A 25,207-nucleotide genomic window follows, 5' to 3' on the forward strand; every position below is an offset into this window, starting at 1 on the left:
GCATCTCCAGAGGTTTTAAATTACAACTTCCCCCTACCCAGAATAGCCAAAGGTGAGGGACCATAGGAGTCAAAGTCCAAAACATGAACAGAAATGCAGGTTTTTAAAGCTGTGCTCTAAAATGAATACACCTTGCGTCCATTCAGTACATTAGCTACTCAAATCCAATATGAAACTGTTTTTCCACATGGTTGGCCTTTGCAGCCCACCTGCGTAGCCTTTACCATTTGAAACTGTAAAGGCCTACCTATTGATTTGTGCGGCAGGGTCAAGACCCTGTCAAAGGGGGGGGGGAGTGATCCTTCAAAGCTTGCAGAAGGATGCTTTCTTTAACCATACTCAAAACACACTCTGCTTCGGGTATGTAAACTGGTAGTAGGGGCGGATAGGGTCACATGTCCCAGAAAAATCCCCCTCTGTGGCAATAATGGTAACACTGATGCCCGTTGGTTCAGTTCCTAGTTTTTCCCCCTCTCAAGAGCACAGACATTCACAAGGTCAAACTGACCAGATGGAAAAAGATAGGTAGATGTAACACACGGAAAATCTTCAGAGGAATACGTGGGAGGACCATTCAATCAAAAGAACACTACAAGGGGTAAGTCATTTGTTTTTCGAATGGATTGTGTCCTCCCACGAATGCCTCATTGTTGATACACTCCCAAAGCAGTATGTATGTAGGCCGCGAGAACAAGAATGTATCAATAATTGATGCTGTGTAACAAATGTGGCCTCCTGTCCTAATGCAGAGTCCTGGCAATAATGTTTTGTGAATGTATGTAAAGAGGACCAAGTAGCAGCAGCACACATTTCTTGGTTTATGGGCGCACTCAACTAGGGGTGTGACCACTTCTTCAGCCTTACAGAGAGGAGTCCAGAACAACAGGAACGTCACCCACTAAACTATAGCATTCTGAAATGCAAAGTATAATCCAGCGGGACAAGGTTGGCTTAGTTACAGAAATGTCTTATCTTATGACCCACGTAGGCCACAAAAATGTGGTCATCCTGCCTACGTTTCGCCATCGTAGAGATGTAAAAACTCAGGGTCCTTTCAGGGTCAAGACGATGATGCCATTCCTCCTCCATGGAAGGATGCGGTGAAGGGTAAAAGATAGGACGCACAATTTTTTGAGCCAGGTGAAATTCTGAAACTACCTTAGGTAGAAAGTTAGGTTGGACTCTCAAAACAATCTTCTCTTTGCGAAAAGTTGTAAACAGGCTTTACACGAAAGAGCCTGTAGTTCACATATTACGCGACGATCAGCCATACAGATAATTGTCTCGAGACACAGGGTGCTGTCGAGGGGTAAAAGGTTTTGAGCCGGGCTCAAATGCGTGCGAGTCAACACCTTTATAGACGCCTTCTTGGCCTTATGTGGCGTGATGGGGTCATGAGCCTTCTTCTAGAAATCGTTCTACAAATTCAACCTTCTACACCGTGCCCTTAGTCTCTGGGACACAGCTTAATGTTCAACGGTCTCTGCTTGTTCATTCCCCTCAGACCTATCTAAAATACCTTCATTCATGTGAGCACTTTTAAAGCATGAGCTCTTCGTTCATCCGCCTCCAACTTCCTCAGGGTCAGTCGCTTCTCCAAGCAACGAGTTGGTGGTAGATCTCTTTCCTTGGCTTGGGCCTCCCCCTGGACAGCCTCCCTGAAACTTGATGAGAACCGTCTCTGGTTTCGGAAGCACCTCAAGACCTTCCTCTTTGCTTCTCCTCTCTCTCCTGCTGAACCCCTGACAAACTGCAATGTCACCTGGCTACCCTCTGATCTCGAGCCCAGGTCCCCTCCCCTGCCAGCTGCACACCTACACTGCCTCCCGGGCAACCCCTGCACTTGTGGGCTGTTTCTGTATCCCTACAGCCTCCACCAGCTCTTGACACTGGATGTCTGCACTTAACCCTGCAATTGCCACAAGCTGGCCGCACTTTTTACATATTGTTTATTTATTCTATTTATTACTATTGATCCTATGTACTGTACTGCCCCCCTCCCTTGCACTTGCACGATCTCAATGTCACCTGGCCTAGTAGGATCGTTGTCTCCGTCTTACCTCTGTTACCCCTCCGTTGCCTCGTCGCAATTTGAAACACGTGTGTGTATAGGCGCGTTACAAATGCCATATCACATCATGCTACCACACACTCGTCAAGCAGCCAGGTCTTTCAAAAAGAATCCATGAACAAAAAAATGGGTCCATTTGAAAGCAGCTATGTCCCAGGAGAGGTAACGAAACAGATCAGTATGCCTGGGATGGTTGCACTGTTGCTAAGTTCCGGGCAGACTGAGCCACTTGGAGCCCAAGTATAAGCAAACCAGCACCACAACCCATATCATCTAGAAACCCGAAAATTACCCAGCACACATGAGCTGAGCTGTTCTTCTATGCCACATTTACAACTATCATCAGTACTGTACAGACACTAGCAATAAATATATCTTGGGAGTTATTTTCCCCATACATGTACCAGGCGTAAAAGTCGTGCAATGCTAAGGACTAACGCACATGACGGAAAAACACCCCTCACTTGTTCTAAAATGTAACCAGTTTCATAAAATGGTTGTTCAAACTTGTCATCCACCATGTCCCACCCATCAGAAAACAAAACTGTTAATCTGATAACGTTCGCATTTTCCAAACAACTTTACATAAGCACAAGTATTATTTTACCTGCTATCAGAATCAGAAGCAATCTCCTTTCTTCCACCAAATCTGATCTGGCACTGTTCAATACAAAACATTATGTTAAAAAACAACATCAATTTAACCTGTTAGCATGATACATTCTTTTGAAATCACTCGGCGCTGGAGTAGAGATCGTATTTGCGCTGGTCATAGTACAACTAAATGACTAGGTTGGCCGATTGTGAAATGAGTTCCTTCGCCCTGGTGACAAAATTAGCACAAAGCTGGTAATTGTGTTAAACGTAATCCCACACAATTCCTGTTTTCACTGACAGTGCAAATTGGGTCGTTCCATCTGCTTAGCTAGTGATAGAACGCAGGCCGTCAAAATCGCAGGAATCGGGCTACACAGTATCCGTTTAGATGACATTACTATACATGGGTGATCCTAGTCATGCTGCAATGCCAGTTGCATCAGTGTTAGCGCTAGAATGAACACACGCACAAGTGTGCTCATTGTGCCAACCCCGGCACCCCGTGTAAAATCCTCACAGTACCAGCAAAAAAATTGATGCAAATCTGTCATCAAGCTGACGCTACAACCAGCAATGTATGCTGACACAAAAGGAGTCCCAGAAGCAAACGTTTGACAACTCAGAATATTCCCAATTTGCACTGTTCCAGTATATCACAATCTGCTCCCATCCACTATGCTCAGTTTGACAACGCCAGCAAGCCTGTTTTTACAACGTTACAATCACAGTGTAAAGTCATGACAGGACAAAGAGCCACACACATTGTTCAGGAGCTCCATTTACATATAAAAATAAACTTTTAGTTTAATGTCTGTAATACAAACACACTATATGAAAAGTGTCAGAATGGATAATAATGCTTTCCACAAACTTAAAAGGACGACAGCGTGTCCTAGGTCATGGATTCCTTCGTGAGCATTCACAAAATCTGGTGTAGGTCCTACATCGGATCCTCTGAAAGGATTCTGCTTTTTTTTAGAGATCCTCTCAGGTAGTTAGAGATTGGGCGCTCTTCCAGGATGATTCGGTCTCCTGACCGCGTAGAGTTTATGTTTTGCCTTAAGTTCCAATCAAAACTAGGTTGGGATAACAACATACTAGGACTGATCGTCCTCTATGGCACTAGGAAACAGGATGGCCCAGGGCATGCGCAGCGGCTCTGGTCAATCCACCATATTCTGCCTTCTAGATGCACAGTGCTTGGATGGCTGGCGGGCCCTTTTGTACCCAGATCTCACCTAGAGGTGTTGGGCTATGGACTACCACAGTAAACACATTGTGTATAATACCAGTATTACAATCACAGTTCAACAAGTAGTTTACACGCCGAAAAACAGATTTAGAATGGAATTATGCAAACTGGGTACCTAGTGGAAATGCGTTAACTGGGAGAAAACAGATTGTCCATTTCCTGTGTATTTCCAATTTGCCAAACTAGTAATACATGTAGTAATAAATGGGGAATATACCAAAGATTGCGCAAACTGGAGTTGTCAAACTGCAAAACACTGGTATTACTAATCTTGGAGCACAGATGGATTGTGTAGACTGGAAATGTACAGGGTTTCTGCAAACTAGAATATAAAACAGTGTATATACTGGAATTCTGAAAAGTAAAAATATACTGGGAATCTGCAAACCAGAACCAAACTTAGATTATGCAAACTGGAGGATGCAGAGGGAAGTGGAACTATACATGGGTTGTCATATATGGAGTATTTTGGGAGCCCCAAACTCAAGTGTAAAGGGTTTATGATGACTTAATATACTGAGAATTTGCAAACCAGAAGCACACTGTGTGGCGAGCCTGCCAGATCGAACCAGCTAGTCATTTGTGCTACCAGATTTATATAAATGGATAGAAATATACAAATTCAACGGTTTTATTTACAATTATGCAATAAACGTTGTGCCTGGATACTTGTTAAGCTTGAGTGTCAGAATGATCAGGGCGATTCCAAGTAAAGGGTTGAATAATGGTTGAAAAAGTCAACCCCCAAAGTAACGATTTGGATCATGTGGTTTCCTTACAAAAGTATCCAAAATAATAGGGCTTCCTCTCTCGACCCAAAGGTGTTTCCTCACTGCACTTTCCAGGTTTCCAAAAATCCAATTAAAAGCCCAAAACTGTGGTAACAAATGCCAAACTCAAAGGTTCCTCCATTGTCCAAACAAAGATATTTAACATCTCTCAGGTAGGCCACCTCCTTTGCTCAGCTTATACTTCTAAGGAGGGCAACTTATTCCACCAGCTCTCTCCCTGTTAGAGGGCATACAGGTGTTTGGCGGTCTGCCAGACTTCTGCCTCCTAGGTCCCTACCTCTTACATCGCACATGGTTTTACTAGCTGGGAGGTGCGTCTCTCTGGCACTGGTGGTGTTTTATCGAGAAGCAGGGCTCTGCTACCAACTGCCCACTTCTTACTGCTGTTTCTCAGGCCTTCTTTTCTTGCCTTTCCTCTTTCTTGTCTCTCCTTCCTGTCCTCCAGCGTACGGTCTCAAACCTGCTCCTACTATTAAACTTTCCACTGGGCCAACGTGTTCGCCAGGAACCTCCTCCTTATCTATATTTTTATTGCTACCCCTTTCCTTAGCTCTTGGTCCCCCAGGATCTGTCTCCCTATCTAAGCTCTTTAGTTTCTTCCTCACTTCTCTGACAATGTATCTGGTCTTATTTTCCCCCCAAATACTTTGTTTCTATGGTCTCTCACTACAAGAAGTCAACAATCTTTCTCGCTTCTTGTCCTTCCTATAACATCACTATCTCCCCAGTCACCTTTCCAACAACCTCTTTCGGCTTTAGTCTTACTCTCTTCACAGTCTCGTTATCCTACTTCCCAACTGGTACCCCTGGCTTCCTTATTTCTCTTAACACTTCTGCTTCACTCTCTTTCTTACCAGGTGGAACCCACTTTTACCATCTCCGAGGGGATACCACGCTCTCTTGCATGCGCCGCCTCTCAGTAATCCCAAACCTTCTACACTGTCCCATGCTTCTCTAATTTCACCTCTCACCAGGGATTCCACCCTTGAGCACCTTTCTTCCGCTACATGACAGAGCTATCCGACATAGCCCCAATTTCCATTGGCTGGAATGGCTTCTAAGTAAAAAGGGGATCTTTTTGCATCAACACAGTGAGGTAGGTCTGTTTTTGCTAGGTCTTTCTCCTTGCACTTTGCAAGGGAGCATCCAGAATCTTACCGACTATTTTTGCCAGACAACAGCAGACACCCATTCATCTTTCGTTATGTTCATCCATTTCTGGATCTACCCCCATTATGTTGCGTCCTACCAGGGCACCCTTCCATAAAAAAAGGGCATGGAGTCCTTTTATTCCAGGAGAGGAATCCTTCCGCTTTGCTGTTGTTGGGTGCCACCCCCGCCTTTATGATGGTGCATTTGTCTTGGTTTGAACAGAAGCATCTGATTATGAGGGTACCAATGAGGCAGCTAAACCTTTTGTTCATATTTATGCTGCCTGCTGCTGACAGACAGATTTGACTTCTTGTCTCGACCCACTGTCTTTTGAGTCTCTGCTTCAGTTTTGATTGTGTACACCACATTGTCATACAATGGACCTAAGAGTCTGTGAAGGTATTGTCCTCAATCTTCTGCTAGAAATCTGCTCAGAGAGAAACAAGTCTGAACCAGGAGTACTGTCCAAGAGAGCATGGCAACAGCCTATGGCAAGCCAGAAGAAGGACTTATTTAACTGTATATTTATTAAAAAGAAATGAAGAGCGAACTGGCCCCTACTGCTAAAAAGGGAATTCCCTTCCTAACCAAACTAAAGCAAGGTGATCGTCTGTAGTCCAAAACAAAAATAGTCCCCGCTCCAAACCAATCTACTAAAATGGCCCAAGCACTAGCAAAATGTAAAAGAAATATAGGGAGTGCCCTGCCCTCTTGGATCTTCACAACGTTCTCTCACTCCTGTCCAAGAATCCCTCCTGGGTCTTGATACAAAATTAAAAATGAACAAAAAAGGTACAGTTCTCGTCAGTCTATCAAAAATTCCTCAAACATTCCCAATGTTCAAAGTAGTCTCAACTTCCTGAAAAACCAAAATATACTATCTTCTTTATGTGGAGGGATATTTTCCTGATCCTCTTCCACCACCTTTGTCGAACTTTCCACCCGTTGAACAACTTACGGCTGCTCTTGTACTTGCCTGGAATATTCTCTTCACTCTGCTTATTTTGCCCCTGTGGCTCGTCTGGGTTATCCTGACCCAATATCTTACTTAACTTGCTAGGGTCCCCTGTGCCAGTTTTTCACTTCTGGCTTTCTCAGTATTCTTGGGTCCCTGTGACCCTTGAATGGGAGTAGTTTTCTTATGTTCTCTGGGTCCCTGTGACCCTTTTGTTGGCTTATGCTGCTCAGGTTCCCGCAACTCGTCTCGCTTTCCCAGACTTCTGTCTCGCTCGCTCAGACTTTTACAGTCCCTGCGACCCTTGGATGGAGCTAGGGTAGTCCTTCGCTGCCCCACACTTGTTCTCTCATCTCTCGTCCTCCCTCCGACATGGGCAACCCACATATCAGCTCTGCTGAAGTGCTTGCTCCAGAGAGGGCTTGTCTTGCAAGTGGCAGCGGTGCCGGTCTCGGCTGCTTTCCGCTTCTCACCACTGGATGCTGGTGGTTTGAGTTCCGTCGGTCTCGCTTTCGTAATTAATCTGATAGCAGCATTACTCCCTTTCCGGCGTTGACCACTCCCTATGTGGCCAGGGGACGGCAGTCGCTACCAGAGCCTGACCATAGGGGCGGCTATATGAGGGAGTATCACATGGGGGTTGGGAGGGAAGACAACCTCCGGAGGGAAGTAGTGGTGTCCATGGATAAGACATGGTATCCCCCTTTCACCTTGCAGGATGAATCTACCATACACAACACCTTCATGGCATATTGTGTTTCTTCCTCTGCTCCCTCAAAGAAGAATGCTGAATTTCCCTCAAACAGTTCTTCAAGGTCACTTTCAAACATTGATTCACCATCTGGACATGTTAAAACCATTCCTCCAATGCTTTTGTGCAAGTTAGTAAAAAAGAAAACTACTATTCCCTGTAAGACTTATTACTGCAACGAGGAAGAGGGGTGGAGGAATGCAGAGCAGAGGAAGCACCAAGCACAGGAGAAGCTCTAGTTGCTGCGATGAATATGTGCACGGGACGTTTAAAAGATCACCAGAGGAAATGGGAGACTGATGGTGGAGTGGACTGCAGCTCTCCACGTTGCTGAAGAACCGAAAGAAGAAGGTTGGGGCCAACCGTCTCATGCAGTGAACGAGAGGACGATGCAAAGAAAAGCCTGCGCGGAAATGCCAGAAGCAAGCACAGTGCTTCTGGGTGTTCGCGGATGGAAAACCGCAAAGAGAAACTTACCAGAGCTGAAAGGAGAAGAGGAGCCCAGTCAGAGCCCCAGGTGATGTGGAAACCGTATGCTGAGCAGCACGGAGAGAGAGAATACCATAGCTGTCATCAGCAAGCAGCAAATAGACCAGGAGACGCCACGAAGAGCCGGTGAGTCCACACTGGGGCAAAGGGAGCACCAAGGCATATTGGCAAACATGCCATATGTTAAACATTGAACAATCTAAGTCAGAAAAAGAGGGAAAATTGTTCCTTAATAATGAAAGTAAGAAGTTAAAAGCACATTGGCCTCAGAATAGAATCTTTAGCGGACAATGTAAATTAATCCACAATGCTGAGGTGGTGAATGATTGGAAGTGTAAGCAAAACACTAATGAGGCAATCAATGTACTATGTACTAAAGGATTTAGCTAAAAGGGCTAATGTGGTAAACTATCGAAGGTGGAGTTGTAGAGACAGACAACTATAAGAGGCCCTGGCAAGAGAGTATACCAGGTAACCTGACAACAATAAGACCAAAGAGATAGATATATATAGATATCTATATAGATATATATATATATATATGACTTTGATCCTGAACAAGAGAAAAGGCCAGAAATATTTTTGTCAAGAAATTGTGACGAATCCAGGGGAAAGGAGACTACCTCCAACATAAGTCTCTCAAAGATATTGTTCCTTAATCCAGAGGATTTCATTCCTTTTTTTTAACACTTTTGAAACACTGAAGGCCAAAGACATTATCCTTTTCACCTTCAGATTCATTTCATTAGAATGTGAGGGTCAGAATAGTACTTTGGTCATAGGACGGTTTTGTTTTGGACATTCTGACTCCGACAGATCCTTAGATTTGAGTTTAGGTAGGGAAAACACCTCTGGTACAGGGACAGTGAGGCATTTTCCCAACCCCTTTATTTTGATCAAAAAAGTATTTAACCAAAACCATGTCTAAATTGTATCCTTCTGTCATTCCTGACCCTTACACTTTCCTCTTGCTCTTTAGATCAGAGGATCCAGTCCTCCCTTCGTCCCTGGACTCTGTCAGTTTGCAAGCTCTGGGCCCATCACGTCCTGTACATCAGGCCTTGTGCATTTAGTTTTCCTACCCCCCTCTCTCTTATGCCCCCTCAACCCTCTGGCATTACGGTCGGCAGTCTGCTACCTTCCACTCTGCAGCAGGGTATGCTGGTCTGTACATCTCCTTCCCTTGCCAGCGGTCTCATGTCAGGGAGTCGCCTCAGCGTTGGTAATCAATTCCAAGAAAGTCCAGCATTACCCCTAGCCAAACTGCGTCTTGTTCTCTTTTCTTACTCCCATATAGGCAAATAGTACATTGGGTATAGGGAGTTCCCCATGGAAATGGGTGTGAGGAGTCAGGAATGAAACTCAGACACAAGTTAGACATCATTTTGGCTAGAGACATGTATTGATAAATAAAAATGCCTCGCTGTCCCTTGCACCAGAGGTGTTCCTCTACCTGAACTCTACCTGAACTCCTAACTAAGGATCTGTCAGTGTCAGAATGTCCAAAACAAAACCGGCCAGTGTCCAAAGTACTGTTCTGACCATCACATTCTAAGGAAATAAATCTTAAGGTGAAAGCATATCGTCTTTGGCCTTCCGTGGTTCAAAAATGTTCCAATAGGAAAAGGAATAGATAACTCAAACAAAATGTCTTTCAATGATATTGCTCCGTAATCCAGAAGGGGTCTCCCTCCCTCTAGGTTCTTCACGGTTTCTTGTAATATGACAGTTATTGTCTTTCCTCTTGATATCTATCTTTGGTCTTTGGGATGTCAGGACTCTTCTGCCAGGGTATACTCTCCTGCCAGGGTTTCTCTGTCCCCTAAAATCACACACTTGGGACTGCCTAGTATACTCTCCTGCCACGCCTTGAAACACCATTTGTTGTATAGGCGCCTTACAAATATCCAACAAAATAAAAAATATTCAGACACTTGTGATTGCCTGGGATACTCTCCTGCCAGGACAGGACTTCCTATATATTCACACTTGTTACACACTTTTAATTGTCTGTCTCTTCAGCTCCACATTTGATAATTCAGCTAAAAAAGCCAAATCCTTTTGTCCATAGTCTGTGTCCTTATTAGTGTTATGCTCACACCTCCAATCTTCGTAATTCAAGCCCCTACCACTATTGGCTAATTCACATTGTCCGGTAAATATGAACTTCGAATGGATTGTGTCCTCCCACGTATTCCTCATCTTGTGATAAATCGTTATCTCCAGCTTCGCTGCTTCGGAAAAAAAAATTCTCGCCAGAGGGCGCTGTGCTCGAGGTCGTGGCGTCGATTGTCCCTCAACGTACTCTGTCGACGTCACTGATAGTATAAATACCTAGAGCCGCGCCCGTTGCTACAATTCCGTTTTTCCGATCGCTTCACTATCGAGAACGGCGCGCTTCTATTTTCTGTGAAGAAAATGTCGTCATCTTCGACACCTTCGACACCCAGGACTGGGTTTAAAAGTGTGCAGATTGTGGATCTAAGATGTTGATCACCAATCCCCACCGGACAGCTACAAAACCATTATATTAAAAAAAGACAGTCAGAGACTTCCTCAACCACAGTCAGCGTGGTTGAGGAAGTCTGGATTTGCACCGGACGTGCAATCTAGACCCCTCAACATGCCCTTTGATGACTCGAGGCTCTTTGGCAGAAAGGCTGATGAAAGCCTAGAAAAACCTCAGACCTCGAAAGCAGCAGCTAAATCACTTAGCGCCTCTTTGCGCCAGCCTCTAAAACCCTATTCCGGCTCATCTTCCTGGAAGGGTCGTTCTTTTCACTACTACTCTTCTTTTGGTAGAGGAAGAGGACAGGCTTCTCAAAGGGGCAAAAGAAACTTCCCTCGTGGGGCACAAGGAAGAGGTGCAAAATCAGCCTCAGGAGCAGCATCTGTACCCTCAGCCACTCCTGCAGCCGCCTCCAAATCCCTCTGAGACCTTGTTACACAAAACACCAGTGGGAGGCAGGATCACTCAGCATCTGAAGGAATGGCAGGGCATTACCTCAGATGCTTGGGCACTGGAAACAGTAGCCCAAGGTTACTGCCTCCCCTTCCAAAATAGGCCTCAGAATCATCCACCGGGAGTCAACTCTGTCAAAATTCCGGATCAGCTCCTGTTGCAGGAAATTTTAACCCTGCTAGGGAAAGGTGCCATAGAACCGGTACCTGTAGCGGAGAGGAACAGGGGTTGGTACTCACCATATTTTCTCATCCCAAAAAAGGACATAGGACTGATACCCATCTTGGACTTGAGAAACTTAAACACGTTCCTCAGGAAGGACAAATTCAAGATGGTGACTCTCTCTCAGATCCTTCAGGCTCTCCAACTCCAAGATTGGTTGGTATCATTGGACCTTCAGGATGCTTACTTTCATGTGCCAATCCATCCAAAGCACAGAAAGTACCTGAGGTTCGCGATTGGAAATTCTCATTATCAGTTTCGAGTTCTGCCATTCGGGTTGACCTCCGCCCCGAGGGTTTTCAACAAACTGATGGCGGTTGTGGCAGCAAGTCTCGGGAGAGGAGGTATTCACATATATCCCTACCTGGCCGACTGGTTGATCAGAGCAAGTTCTCCAGAACAAGCTCAAGAACATCTGTCGATCACCTGCCACTTCCTCCACAAACTGGGCTTCTCCCTCAATTTCAAGAAGTCCCACATGATACCATCCAGAAACTCCAATTTATCGGAGCAGTCTTGGACACTTCATCGGGAAAAGCCTCGCCTCCCGAAGTGAGAGCTCTCCACATCCAGCAAATGGTAACGAAGTTTCAGAATGCCCAACATCTAGCAGCCTTCGATTTTCTCAGGTTGCTCGGCCTCATGGCATCCTGCATTTTCCTAGTACCAGAGGCCAGCTTGAGAATGAGATCCCTTCAATGGGCTCTCAGAACTCAGTGGTCCCAGTTCTCAGGGAATATGTCGGATCTTCTGCAAGTCCCGAGCGCAGTTGCTCAGGATCTTCTATGGTGGGCTTTCAACGACAACATTCTCAGGGGAGAGTCTTTTTGGCAACCATGGCCGGAGATAACGGTAGTGACGGATGCCTCACTCACGGGATGGGGAGCACACACCAACGATCTGACAATCAGCGGTCGTTGGTCTCCATCGGAGTCCAAACTACATATCAACCTGTTGGAGCTGAGGGCAATCAGACTAGCTCTGAAGGCCTTTCTGCCCTCTGTACAGGGAAAGAATGTCCTGATAATGACGGACAATACAGTGGCCATGTACTATCTCAACAAGAGAGGAGGTGTAGGGTCACTGCCACTGTGCAGAGAAGCAATGCAGCTCTGGTTCTGGGCAATACGAGAAGGAATCTCTGTCGGCAATTCACCTAGCCGGAGAGAAGAACACGGCGGCAGACACTCTGAGCAGACAGAGCACGGTCTCTCACGAGTGGGAGCTGGCTCAGGAAGTCCTTCTGGAGATCTTCACCCTTTGGGGAACCCCTCAAGGGGATCTGTTTGCCACCGCGATCAACCGGAAGTACGATCAGTACTGCTCAAGGGAATTTCCTCAAAGAGGAGCTATGGGAGACGCATTCGTAGTGGAGTGAAAGTTTCCACTGCTGTACGCGTTTCCCCCAGTCTCCGTGATCCCAGGAGGTAGAGAAAGTTCAGGAAAACTATGTTCCTAATTGCCCCGTATTGGGCAAGGAGAACGTGGTACCCGGACCTTCTAGACATGTCCATCTGCCCTCCAATACGTCTTCCGCAAAGAGAGGATCTTCTCTCGCAAGACGAAGGTCGGGTTCTCCATCCAGAGGTCAAGACACTCAACCTTCATGCATGGTTTCTGAGAGGTTGAGATACAAGGATTGGGATCTTCCGGATGACGTAATGGAAATCTTGCTTTCGGCCAGAAGACCAGCAACAAAGTCTTTGTACCGATGTCGCTGGAATAGGTTTAGTAACTGGTGCAAAGACAAGGATGTGGACCCTTTTCAGTGTGGCACCCCAATGGTGCTTTCTTTCCTGTTACATCTAGCCAATCTGGGGCTCCAGATAGGAACAATCAAAGGATACCTTGCTGCGCTGTCCATTTTCAAGCACTCCTCGGAAGAGGTTTCATATTTCAAAATACCGTTAATAATTCAATTCTTAAAGGGGCTTACTAATGTATACCCTCCAATACCTTTTCATGTGCCAACTTGGGACTTACATTTAGTATTAAAATTCTTGACTTGCATACCCTTTGAGCCTCTGCACTCATGTCCATTGAGGCTTCTGACTCTAAAAACTGTCCTCCTTGTGGCCCTATCATCAGCCCGCAGGGTTAGCGAACTTCAGGCTCTCTCATGCAAACCACCATATACTATTTTTTATAAGGATAGTAGTCCTTAAAGTTAAACCTTCGTTCTTGCCAAAAGTAGTCTCGGACTTCCATTTGTCACAAAAAATAGTACTACCAACTTTTTATCCTCCTCCTCATCTGGGCAAGGAAGAGGAGAGATTACACAGACTAGATCCCAAGAGGGCTCTTAGTTTTTACATCTCAAGGATGGCTAAATTGAGACAAGATGACCAACTATTTGTGGGTTATACTGGTCATAAATTAGGCTCATCTGTAACAAAACAGACAATTTCCCGCTGGATCATATTAGAATGCTGAATGCTACAGATTAGCGGGAAAGAACCACCAGATGGGCTTCGTGCCCATTCTACAAGGGGAATGGCTACTTCTGCAGCTCTAAAGAGGGGAGTTCTGGCAGCAGATATTTGTGCAGATGCAACCTGGAAAACCATGCATACTTTTGTTAAACATTATTGTTTGGACACTGCCTCCTCTAACAAGTGTTTATTTGCAAGGGCAGTTCTGAATTCTGTCCACGAAAACTGAAATTAGTATTCCCACCTCCAAAAATTGATACTGCTATGGGAGCCTATCACAAGATGAGGAATACGTGGGAGGACACAATCCATTCGAAGAACAAGTTACTTACCAACTGTAACGTTCTTTCGACTGGATGTTCCTCCCACGTATTCCTCATCGACCCTCCCATCCTACCCCACAGTACAGTTTACGTTTTCTTACACTTTCCTCTCACGAAGAAGGTATCGGTCATGGCACACGCCTGGGTGTTACTCATATATATATATATATACACATATATATATATTTCATCGAAAAAACAGAACTGAAGCAACGGGCGCGGATCGAGGTATTTATACCATCAGTGACGTTGACAGAGTACAGAGTACGACGAGGGACAATCGACGGCATGACCTCGAGCACGGCGCCCTCTGCCGAGAATTTTTTTTTCCGAAGCAGCGAAGCTGGAGATAACGATTTATCACAAGATGAGGAATACGTGGGAGGAACATCCAGTCGAAAGAACGTTACAGTTGGTAAGTAACTTGTTCTTCTCACTGTTTCTTATTCTCTGTACATAAGTACAATCTTCATGGATTCCCTTCTGTGATAAATGTACTTTTACTTTCTTGCTTTCTATGCTATCAAACTGTTTCCTACTATCCGTTTCAAGTTTTTTTTAACATGCAGCCTGCTTGCCAATATGCACCGGTGTCACTGCACCAGTGAGTCCCAGCGTGCACTCACCAGCTCTTTGTAGCATTTCCTGGTCTGCTCGCAGCCCACTGAGTCGCCAGATTCTCTCTTCCTCGTGCTGCTCGGCTTTCGGCTTTTTTGCTTTCTGTGGTTCTGGTTGGGCTTCTCTTCACCTCGCACTGCTCCGATAAAGGTCTTGCTGCTTCCCTCCACCGGTGAATGACCAGGAGCCCTGCATGTGCTTCTGGTGTTCCCACGTGGAATCTTCTTTGCACAGCAGTTCTCTGCTTACCACTTGAGCTGGTTAGCTCCAACATCTTTCTCTTAGCTCTTTGGTAGCACGAAGAGCATCAGCACGTTCACATCAGCAGTCTGCCATTTTCTCTGAGGATCTTGTTTTAAACATCCCGGGCACTGGTGCACGTTCCCAACAAGTAGAGTGTTGCTTGTGCTCAGGATGACTTCTGCTCTGTATTCCTCCATTCATCTTCATTGCAGTATAAAGGTGATTCTGGGAACTGTAGTTCCAATTAACTAACTGCCACAAGAACATTGGAGGAAAGGTTTTAACATGTTCTGAAGGCATGTTATAGTGTTGGAAAGTGGACTTGCAAATTGGTTTTAAAGAAATTCAGCATTCTAATTTATTGATATTGGTATTTTATTTTTATCGCGCTCATACACAAGTGTTTCAGAACCGGGAAAGAAGATTAGGCAATTACAGTGTTTTGTATAGGAGAACAATGTACCTTGCAAGGGTAAATGTCTCATCCTTTGATGCCACCACTCCCGCAGGTGGTTTTCCCCCATGTGAACTTGCCTCATATAACCAAATCAGGGTCCGAATCAGGTAGCGGCTGCCAACCCCTGGCCGCATGAGGAGAGGTCACAACCGGAACAGGAGTAATGAGATCACTGGATTCATTACATGGGAGTCCTTGTTCCCTAAAGTGAGATCACCTCCCTAGCCTCTGTGAGGTCCCACTTGCACAAACCCCTGAGGAAGGTTTGGCGATATGGAATTATCTCCCTAGCCTCAAAGGCCTTGGATCCCCCTTGGCGAGAAGGGACAAATTCCCCAGATTTGTCACAAACCCTAGAAAGATGGCTCAGCCTACTGTTGCACCGCTGAATTCATTGGAGAAAATGTTTACATCAGTTCACAGGTCCCTTTTTTTTCCCTCTGGCAAAAACTGGGTGAAGCACTCTTCAGAATCCCATAGAGATCTGTCATGTATGTATGGACACCACACAAGAGGGGAGTGAATGAGATGGGCAACCTTACTTGCTAATGCTGCCAAGGCTTTCCCTTTGTCTTGTGGGGTGGAGGGAAAGAACAATGTGGAATTAACGTCTTCCTGCCAGCAGATACAAATAAGCATGTTGTGCACTGATTTATTGACACACAGATAGGCTGCTGATTGAAGGGTTTCACTCTCAGAGTTCATAATGCTTTGCACAAGGAACGTAAAGAAGAAACAGGTCAAGGATTTAAAATTGACTGAGGTTTTCAATGGAGCCACTGCAGTAGGCATAATGCATTAGACACTCCCCATTATTACATTTTTTAATATGTCAAGCTCATCTTGCTGGGATGAACCTAACATTTCAGATTGCATCAGAGATTAAGAGAAATCAGGCCATTCCTAACCATTAAATGACATTGCAGGTCTTGCTTGTGTGAGGTGGCGGTGCAGGGGGATAAGGCAGAGGGGATAACATAGTGCACAGAAGGGATCTAGGCTTAAAAGAGGCTGTGTCCCACAGTCAAGCAGAGAGGTGGTGTTCTCTGCTCATCTCTAGACCTTTGCCCTTAGCAAGACTTGTGGAGGTATGGGTGTCCAAATTGTACACTGAGGAATCTGAGGGCAACCTCACGTCTTATCCCAATATATCCTCCTCCCAAGTAGCCAGGGAAAGGCTTTCGCAATCAGATCCTGACCCTCGGGGTGGATATAAGAGAGAGGATCACCTTGATTGGGGAAGACTTGGGGAGTGGGGTTGAAGCACCCTTAGGTGAGACACGGTATCATCCATTCCCCTTTCACCATGAGTGCAATGACTCCCCCTCCCCCCCCAAGCCTTTATAGGCTATTGTAAATCCCTTCCCTATTTTTCCCCTAAATCGTTCCCTCATAGACACCAGTTTATTACTAGGACGAGGAAGAGACCAACTAGAGAAATGCATCATCTCTTTATTGACACACATACAAACATCAGTTATGTACTAGGACAAGGAGGCGGCCAGCAAGAGCAATGCAGCAAAGAGCGGTCTAGTCCTTTTTGGACCAATCTGCCTGGGGAGAGGTTTAAAAGCACGCAGAATGGAGAAAATCGAGTGAGCTGGCGAAGCAGGTCTACGGACTGCTGAGTGAGAGTAGACTTCTCCTTGAAGGCAGCATGGCAGGGTGCTGGAGAACCCCTGGAAGATGCAGAGTGTATGCAGCAGGAAGCAGAGATGAAGGAAGCTGGAGGCTGTGGCAGACAGCGGAAAGGGAACCGGCGTGACCAGGCGAGCTGCAGCATGGGGCCTGAGCTGCAAGAGAAGCATCAGTGGGGTGAACGAAGCCACAGAGTTTCTGGGGAGAAGGAGCGTGGTGCCGCATGTGAGAGAGCTTGTGGCAGCTGGAGACCTCGCTGGAACGCCGTAAACACTGACCGGTGAGTCAACCTAGGAAGGGGGTGGAGGGCCCGGGATGGCAGGCAAGCACGTAAAGCTTATGAACACGTTAATGAATGCCAGACTAGATGAAAGCAAGTACTGATTCGAATGAAAATGAAAGCAAGCTATTTTGAATATCGATCCGAATGAAAGTGAATCTTTTTTAATACCGATCTGAATGAAAGCAATCACGGTTAAATACCGATTTGGTGAAAGCAATTTGGTGGAATTCCCTGATATAAGGAACTGTGTAACATTGGGAGAATACGCATTGGCAAGAGCCATGAGATTATGTGAAAGTGCAACAAGTGATTGGTGGCAAAACAAGCTATGGTAAAGCATCAAGAGGATGTGAAATGAGAGCGAATCAAGCATCACTGTAAGGCTGAAGCAGTGGCAACGTGCATATGAAGAGTAAGCAAGTGAGGTGTCGGTTTGCGTGACTTGTAATGGGTGCACCGTGTGGTGCAACAACTGCACATAGAAGGAGTACACCCATATATAGAAAAACCACAAAGCACCATAAAGAAGCTTGTGATTGATTCTAAAGGAAATCTTGCATGAAGTGAAATTAAGGAATTTAACTATATGAAATTGGTGAAAGGTAACCAAAAGCTGGAAGTATGACAAGGAATTGTGATGTGTTGGAAATTTTCAAAGATTTGAAAGCGTGGGGAAGTGAACGCCTTTTTGCATTGTGAACTATGAACCTTGGGGAAGGGAAACCCTTTGAAAACCAAGAGATGGACTAAGCTCTAAACGTTTAGAAGCATAGGGCAAATTATGCCTTTTTCCAACCTTTTAATTTTTTTGAAATAAAAGTTTATAGCCCAAACTTTGAGTGCGTTGTCTGTGTCAGCTTCATGATGCCTTCACAACACCTAAATACCCTATTATCCTATTTTTGGTAGTTTGCTGCCTTTGTAGTGCTGTATCCATATACACGTAGAGGCCTGGACAAAAATTGCTGTCTAACATGAGGGTGACGACTGCAAATGTAAATCCAGTGCAAAAAAGGAACAAAGTGCAGCAAGATCTTAACCTTGTTCAAGAAACAGGATCTTTCTGTCCCGACCCAGTGCTGCAACCTCAATACAACACATTATATATATATCCATATATAATTACTGTTTAAAGAACAAGAACTTCCAAAGCAACCTTCAAACCTCATCCCCCCCCCCTCATCTGACCTTCCTGCACTCCCACTCCTCTTCTTCCAGGTGGCCACAGGTTTAATCCAATCCATTTAATGCAGCCCAACTCGAGCCCAGGAGTATATTCTAGACTGCAAATTTGTCTCCAATTTCTATGCAGTGAGGATGTTGCAAAATACTGCACTTCATGGTGTTTTTTGACCAGATGCAGCGCTAGTTTGTCGACCAGTTGCCCCCAGGTGAGTATGGCCGCATCCTCCCCGTTTGTGTTGGTCCGTTGCTATACTAGAGTTGTCAAAAAGACAATGTCATGATATACTATAGACAGCCTCAGACTGGGCTCAAAGGAAAGGACCCCTATCATTCATCTAGCTAACAAGAACTGCATTGCAACACTTTGTGTTTCCCTTTGGTGCCTCCGGAGATCAGACCCAACAAGCAAATTTGGATGAGCATATTTTGTCTCATGTTGTCTTGTTTGTGTAACGCCAGTGGTTCAGATTCATTCCAAACCTTCCACCCATCACTTTTGTGCTTATTGTTTGTGTAATCCATCAGGTGTTCGTTACATTCTGTGTAAGATACATTGCATTATTCTGAACCTAGAATTGTGGGATACTGATTTCACAGTTGTACAAGCCTTGACCAATTTCATAACCCTCATCAGTTCCAAAACGGTCCCCATCCATTCTGACTTTTTTTAGTGCTGCCAGCGTGTGTTGGATCTAATTTCAGAGTATACACTAAGATTGGTCTCTTCTCTTTGGCTAATGCTAGAAAGCCCTGCCATAAAGTTTGATATAGGTTGCTCATCTGGAAAAGAAGACCATTTCTTATGTAATATTGCCAGGTTTCTGGCACATGCAACAAATTAACGGAGCAGCATTTCAAATCCATCCCTCCATTTGCAATATGTGCAAACCTGGCCTTTCTTTATGTGGTCCCCTATCACTACGCTTTCTCTTTGGATTAATTGTGTTTTGGACACTTGAGAATGATAACAATTCTCGGTTTGTCCATATATTCAAGTTGGGGCTATATTGTTATTGTTATTTTGAATTTATATAGCGCCTTATATACCATTGGTATGGTCTGAAGGCGCTGGTAGGTTGAACGCCCTCGGGAACCGAAGTTCAGATCAGTAGAGAGAGTCAAAAGGTGCGTGTGAGCACCGGGTATGTGTGCAGCTCATGCGGTACCCGTGTAATAGCTGCTTTTAGCAGTAGGTGTGATGGTTGAGAGATCAGGAGTATGTGTTCGTTCTGGCGAGATTTATCCAGACCGGATGTGGCTGCGTTAGGCCTGAGGAGAAGGACTGGCTGGGGGTGTGTAACCAGCAGTGATTACTTGGAATGATGTGGAGTGAGCGGCAGATGTTGGTATGAGAACAGTTATACCGAATGGTGTCATAGTATCTCTGTGTTCTAGTTGAATGGTGATGTAAGGAGAGAATAAGCATGCTGGTGAGATATGATGGGCTATATGCTCTTTCCGACATTCTCTGCATTCCAAACCTACCTATATACCTCACCAAACCTTACTATATGCACTCCAGTCCGTTCCATGCACTCATATCCACTCCATGCATCCCAGTCTGCTCCATACACTCCGGTCCGTTCCACGCATTCATGCATTCTGGATTGCTGCATGCGTTCAAGTCCCATCCGCTCGCTCCAGTACGTTATGCGTACTCCAGTCAAGATGGGTTATATGCTTTTTCGAGTGTTCGCTGTATTCCAAACCATACTATATACGTCACGCAATTCTATGCACTCCAGTCCGTTCCATGCCCTCCTATCCACTCGTCTGCCCCACGCGTGTACTCCTGTCTGTCCCACGCATGCAGACCCGTCTGCCCCAAAGTATCCCGAAACCAGGCGTAGGGGCACAGATCCCCCTCACCTCCCATGCCAATAAAATATACCCAACGATTTCCCCAAGTCTGTCTCTGTCTGCCCCATGCTCTACGCATTCGGCATCTCTACGTATTCATCCATTCTACGCACTCATCAGTATTGGATGCAATCTGTGCTTGTTCGTTCTACGTACTCGTCCGCTTTATGCAACACGTCCATTCACTCTAGGCACTCGTTCGCTCCAGGCACTCGTTCGCTCGGCATTCATCCACTTTATGCTCTCACATGTACTACGCACCCACCCCCTCCACGCACCCACCCCCTCCACGCACTCATCTGCTTTAGGCACTTGTGCTTTTCACGCAATCAACAGCAATATCCTTGCTATATATTCATCTCTACACTCATCTGTTCTATATCTTCATCCGTTCTGTACACTTATCCGCTCCATCCACTCTATCCACACATCCGGTCTAGTCGCTCCATACGCTCCTCCGCTCCATACACCCCTCCGCTCCATACATTCGGTAGGTCTGTGCATTCATCTGCTCCAGTGATCTACACACTCTCCGCACTTCCATATTCATCCGTTATCCATACTGATGTGCTCTACATACTCATCTGCTCCTGCTCCATGATTCCTGCCTTAACTCCGCCAAACGCACATACTTTTCTAACCTCCTTCACTCCCAAGTCTCTTATCCTCGTCGTATCTTTCAAACCCTCTCTCGTCTCCTCTCCCCTCCCGACATCTCTTCCACTTCTCCTTCTGACTTTGCTAAATTCTTATCTGAAAAAATGATTTCTCTTTGCCAAAAAATTGTCTGTTCTCCTTATTCCTCTCCTCTCCATACACCCCCCTTCGGCTCGCATGTCTACATTTTCTCCTATCACTCCTTCCGATGTCTCTATCCTCTTAACTAAATCTCACCCCACCGCCACTCCTTCCGATCCTATCCTAACCCTTCTTATTCCTGAGATTTACCCCCTCTCAGACCCTATGTAACCTCCTTCTTCAATACTTCTCTCTACGGCCACCTTCCCATCTTCCTACAAGCATGCCACTATCAGCCCGATATTGAAGAAGCCTTCTGCTAATCCTCTTCTCGCTTCTAACTTTCGCCCAATATCACTTCTACCTTTTCTCTCTAAAATACTCGAACACTTAGCCTATTCTCAACTCTCAACTTTTGTCACTACCCATTCTCTCCTTCCCCCTTCTCAATCTGGCTTCCGCCCCAAACACTCCACTGAGTCTGCTCTATATAGACCCCAGTCTACATCTTTATCTAATCAACACTTTCAGTACTGTTACTACGATATTTGAGGCCATTTCGTCTAAAGCCCGGCCTGCGTATTGCTTGGATGAATCTTCTATGGAGTGGTAAATATAAAGAAACAGAAAGTCTCAATCTCACATCTCCATACAGTCGGTTAAAGGCAGTTCTGCATTTTTCTTTCAAGTTTCACCGGCAGAATAACATGTTTTCTCTTTATAAAACATCAATCCTGATAATTACCCATCATGCTCAACGACTCATTCTACAGGGAATATTCTTGGCTGGGTCCTTGATATACAGGAGGGTATCATCCACGCAGAGTGAAAATACATGCAGTACTTCTGCTTTCATAATACCCACATTATGGTAGTTGTAGCTGCTACAGGCTCCTCTGCTAAGGTAAAATCCAGTGGTGTCAAAAGGCACCTCTGCCTGGTTCCCTTCTCGAGAACCCACCTCTATGAGATTACATTTCCAGTTTTAACTTTTTTCATGCGCCTTGGGTATAGTAAGCGGATACAGATTATAATTAGGCTTCAAATGTTTCAGTTTTTACGAGGCTTACAAATAAATACAGGAGAAAATCATTCTGTGTCCTTTTGTATTTATTTTTAAAAAGCACAAACTTCAGTGTCTTGATTAGCTATTCAGGTTGTCAATTATGCCTTGCAAACCAATGGCTGTGCAAAGTAACAATGCAGGATAAAAGTGATTTAATTCTCTTTGAAGCTGTTTAAAGGTTTGCAGAGATGTTTAAGTCAGTAGAAGGTGCAGCTGTTTGTTTTTTAGATGAATGTGTATCTTGGATTGAGGTAAATTTGGCCATAAACGTACACCTCCAGTACTTGGAATATCTGGTCAAAGTGTATGCACCACTGCCAGGTTCTTTGCACTTTCCTGCGACTCTGCCAGACCATAATGCAACCTTCTCAGGTTAGAGGATGTTTTTTTGTCTGGGATGAAATTGGATTGATCCTGATAAATTAACTTAGCCATGAGTAGGCATTGCAAATTCTTAAAAATCCCATTAGACTTGCAGGGCAAGTTCTTTAGTTTGGGTACCCGACCTAAGAAAAATGCACTTGCCGCAAATTGACTGCGGACAAAATATTTACCAGTGCTTTTTGTAAAATGGTGCATGTCGCCATAAGCACACTTCATATTGAGTATGGCAAGTGTCCAGGGAATAATGCTTGGTAAACGTGTGTATCAAAGACCACGTTGCAGCATCACATATGTTCTTGATAGGGACACCCCTTTATAGGGCTGTCGACGTAGCCATGCCCCTGGTGGAATGAGAATGCAAGCCCTCAGGAGGGACCTTGCCCTCCAAAGTATAGCATTCAGAAATAGTGAGGATGATCCACCTAGACAAGGTTTGTTTAGACACAGCCTGGCCTAGTTTGTGCCCAGCATACCCCACAAAGAGCTGGTCATTCACTTTCACCTTGGGCATTCTGGAAATAAAAAAGCTCAAAGCTCTCCTAAGGTCCAACCTATGAAGCCTTTCCTTTTATTACTAGGATGCGGAGGAGGATAGAAGGCAGGTAGCACAATTTTCTGACTCAAATGAAAGTCCGAAACTAGGAGGGTCTGACCCTCAACACAACCCTGCCCTCGTGGAATACAGTACGTGGTGGCTTGGCAGAAAGTGCCTGCAACTCCAAACTCTACGTGCAGATGTAAGAGCAAGCAACATAAAAGTCTTAAAGGTTAACAGTCTCAATGGGCATGCATGCAATGGTTCAAAAGGAGCACCCATCAGAAACTTCAAATCCAAGTTAAGTTCCCAAACCGGAACCAGAAATGGTGAAGGTGGGAGCACATTTGTGAGCCCTTTCAGAAATTGAGTAACCCAAGGAATCTTAAAATAAGAACATTCTTCGGGTGAGCACCTAAAGATTGAGATAGCTGCTAGGTAACATTTAATGGCCCCACCTGGAGACCCTTTGGGCTAAAGAAGGCAAAAAGGATAGAACATCCAGAGTTGAACACTGAAAAGGATTCACATTCTTTTCTCTGCTGCAGTTGCAGAACTTATTCAAATGGCAACGGTACAGAGACTTGGTTAACTGCCGCCTGGCCGAAAGCAACACCTCTATTACGTCATCCGGGAGGTCCCAATCCTTGTATCTCAACCTTTCAGAAACCATGCATGAAGGTTGAGAGTCTTGACCTCTGGATGGAGAACCCGACCCCCCTCTCGTGAGAGAAGATCCTCTCTTTGGGAAAGACGCATCGGAGGACAGATGGACATTTCCAGAAGATCCGGTTACCACGATCTTCTGGCCCAATCCAGAGCCACTAGGATCATGCAGGACCAGCACTGTCTTAACCAGCTGAGAACTTGGGGAATGACCGGGACTAGAGGAAATGCGTACAGTAGCGGGAAGTCCCAATCCATCACAAACACGTCTCCTAGAGTTCCTCTCGGAAGAAATTCCCTACAGCAGTACTGCTCGCACTTCCGGTTGGCACTGGTCGCGAATAGACCCACTTGAGGGGTTCCTCAAAGGGCAAAGACGTCTTGATGGACTTCCTGAGCTATTTCCAACTTGTGGGAGACTCGGCTCTGCCTGCTCAGAGCGTCCACCGCCGTGTTCTCCTCTCTGGCCAGATGAACTGCTAATAGGGAGATTCCTTCTTGAATTGCCCAGAACCAGAGATGCATCGCCTCTTTGCACAGTGATAGTGACCCTACACCACCTCTTTTGTTGAGGTAATGCATGGCCACCGTGTGGTCTGCCATGATCAGGACATTCTTTCCCCATAGAGCTGCAGTTTGGACTCTGATGGAGACCAACCACCGCTGATGGTCAGACCATTGGCGTGAGCTCCCCACCCTGTGAGGGAAGCGTTCGTCATTACAGTCACCTCCAGCCATGGCTGCCAAAAAGGTTCTCCCTTCATGAGGTTTTCCTCATAGACCCACCACAGAAGATCCTGTGAGACCCTGACCAGAACCTGAAGGTGATTCGACATCTTGCCTGAGAATTGGCACCACTGAGTCCTGAGCGCCCATTGAAGGGACCTCATTCTCAGATGGGCCTCTGGCACCAGAAAAATGCAGGATGCCATGAGGCTGAGCAACCTTAAGAATTCAAAGGCCGGAAGACTGCGGGCACTCTGAAATTTGGTTACCATCTGGAGAATGTTCTGAGCCCTCACCTTGGGTGGCAAGTACTTCCAAGGACGTGTCTAAGACAACCCAGATGTACTGGAACTGTTGGGAAGGTGTCATATGGGACTTATTGAAATTGAGGGAGAAGCACAGTCTGAAGGGAGTGACAGGTAACGTTGAGATGATCCAAGGCTTGTTTGGGAGAACGTGCCCTGATCAGCCAATCGTTCAGGTGGGGGTAGACGTGGATCTCCCCCCCCCCCCTCTCCTGAGATGTGCTGCCACTACCACCATCAGTTTGGTGAATACCCTCGGGAGGAAGTCAACCCGAACGGCAGGACTCAAAACTGAAAGGGTGAGTCGCCAATGGCGAACCTCAGGTATTAGCTGTGCTTGAGATGGATCGGCACATGAAAATAAGCATCCTGAAGGTCCAATGACACCAACCAATCCTGAAGTTGGAGGGCCTGAAGGATCTGAGAAAGAGTGACCATCTTGAATTTGTCCATCCTGAGGTACTTGTTCAAGTATCTCAAGTCCAAGATGGGTCTCAGTTCCCCTT

The 25,207-nt window shown here is 45.6% G+C and overlaps 1 protein-coding gene across 3 annotated transcripts in view; it reads right to left on the minus strand.

Moving 5' to 3' along the window:
• Positions 1-25,207, minus strand: part of SNX29 (sorting nexin 29) — a 2,314,491-nt gene that overhangs the window by 1,969,218 nt on the left and 320,066 nt on the right. For all 3 annotated transcript variants that reach the window (XM_069645593.1, XM_069645591.1, XM_069645594.1), the window contains exon 4: positions 2,679-2,731. In XM_069645593.1, the coding sequence (XP_069501694.1) occupies positions 2,679-2,731 (53 nt within the window). The remainder of the gene's footprint in view (positions 1-2,678; positions 2,732-25,207) is intronic.

The sequence above is a fragment of the Ambystoma mexicanum genome, chromosome 2p (genome assembly GCF_040938575.1).
Source record: "Ambystoma mexicanum isolate Mex_15411 chromosome 2p, UKY_AmexF1_1, whole genome shotgun sequence".
NCBI classification, from domain to species: domain Eukaryota; kingdom Metazoa; phylum Chordata; class Amphibia; order Caudata; family Ambystomatidae; genus Ambystoma; species Ambystoma mexicanum.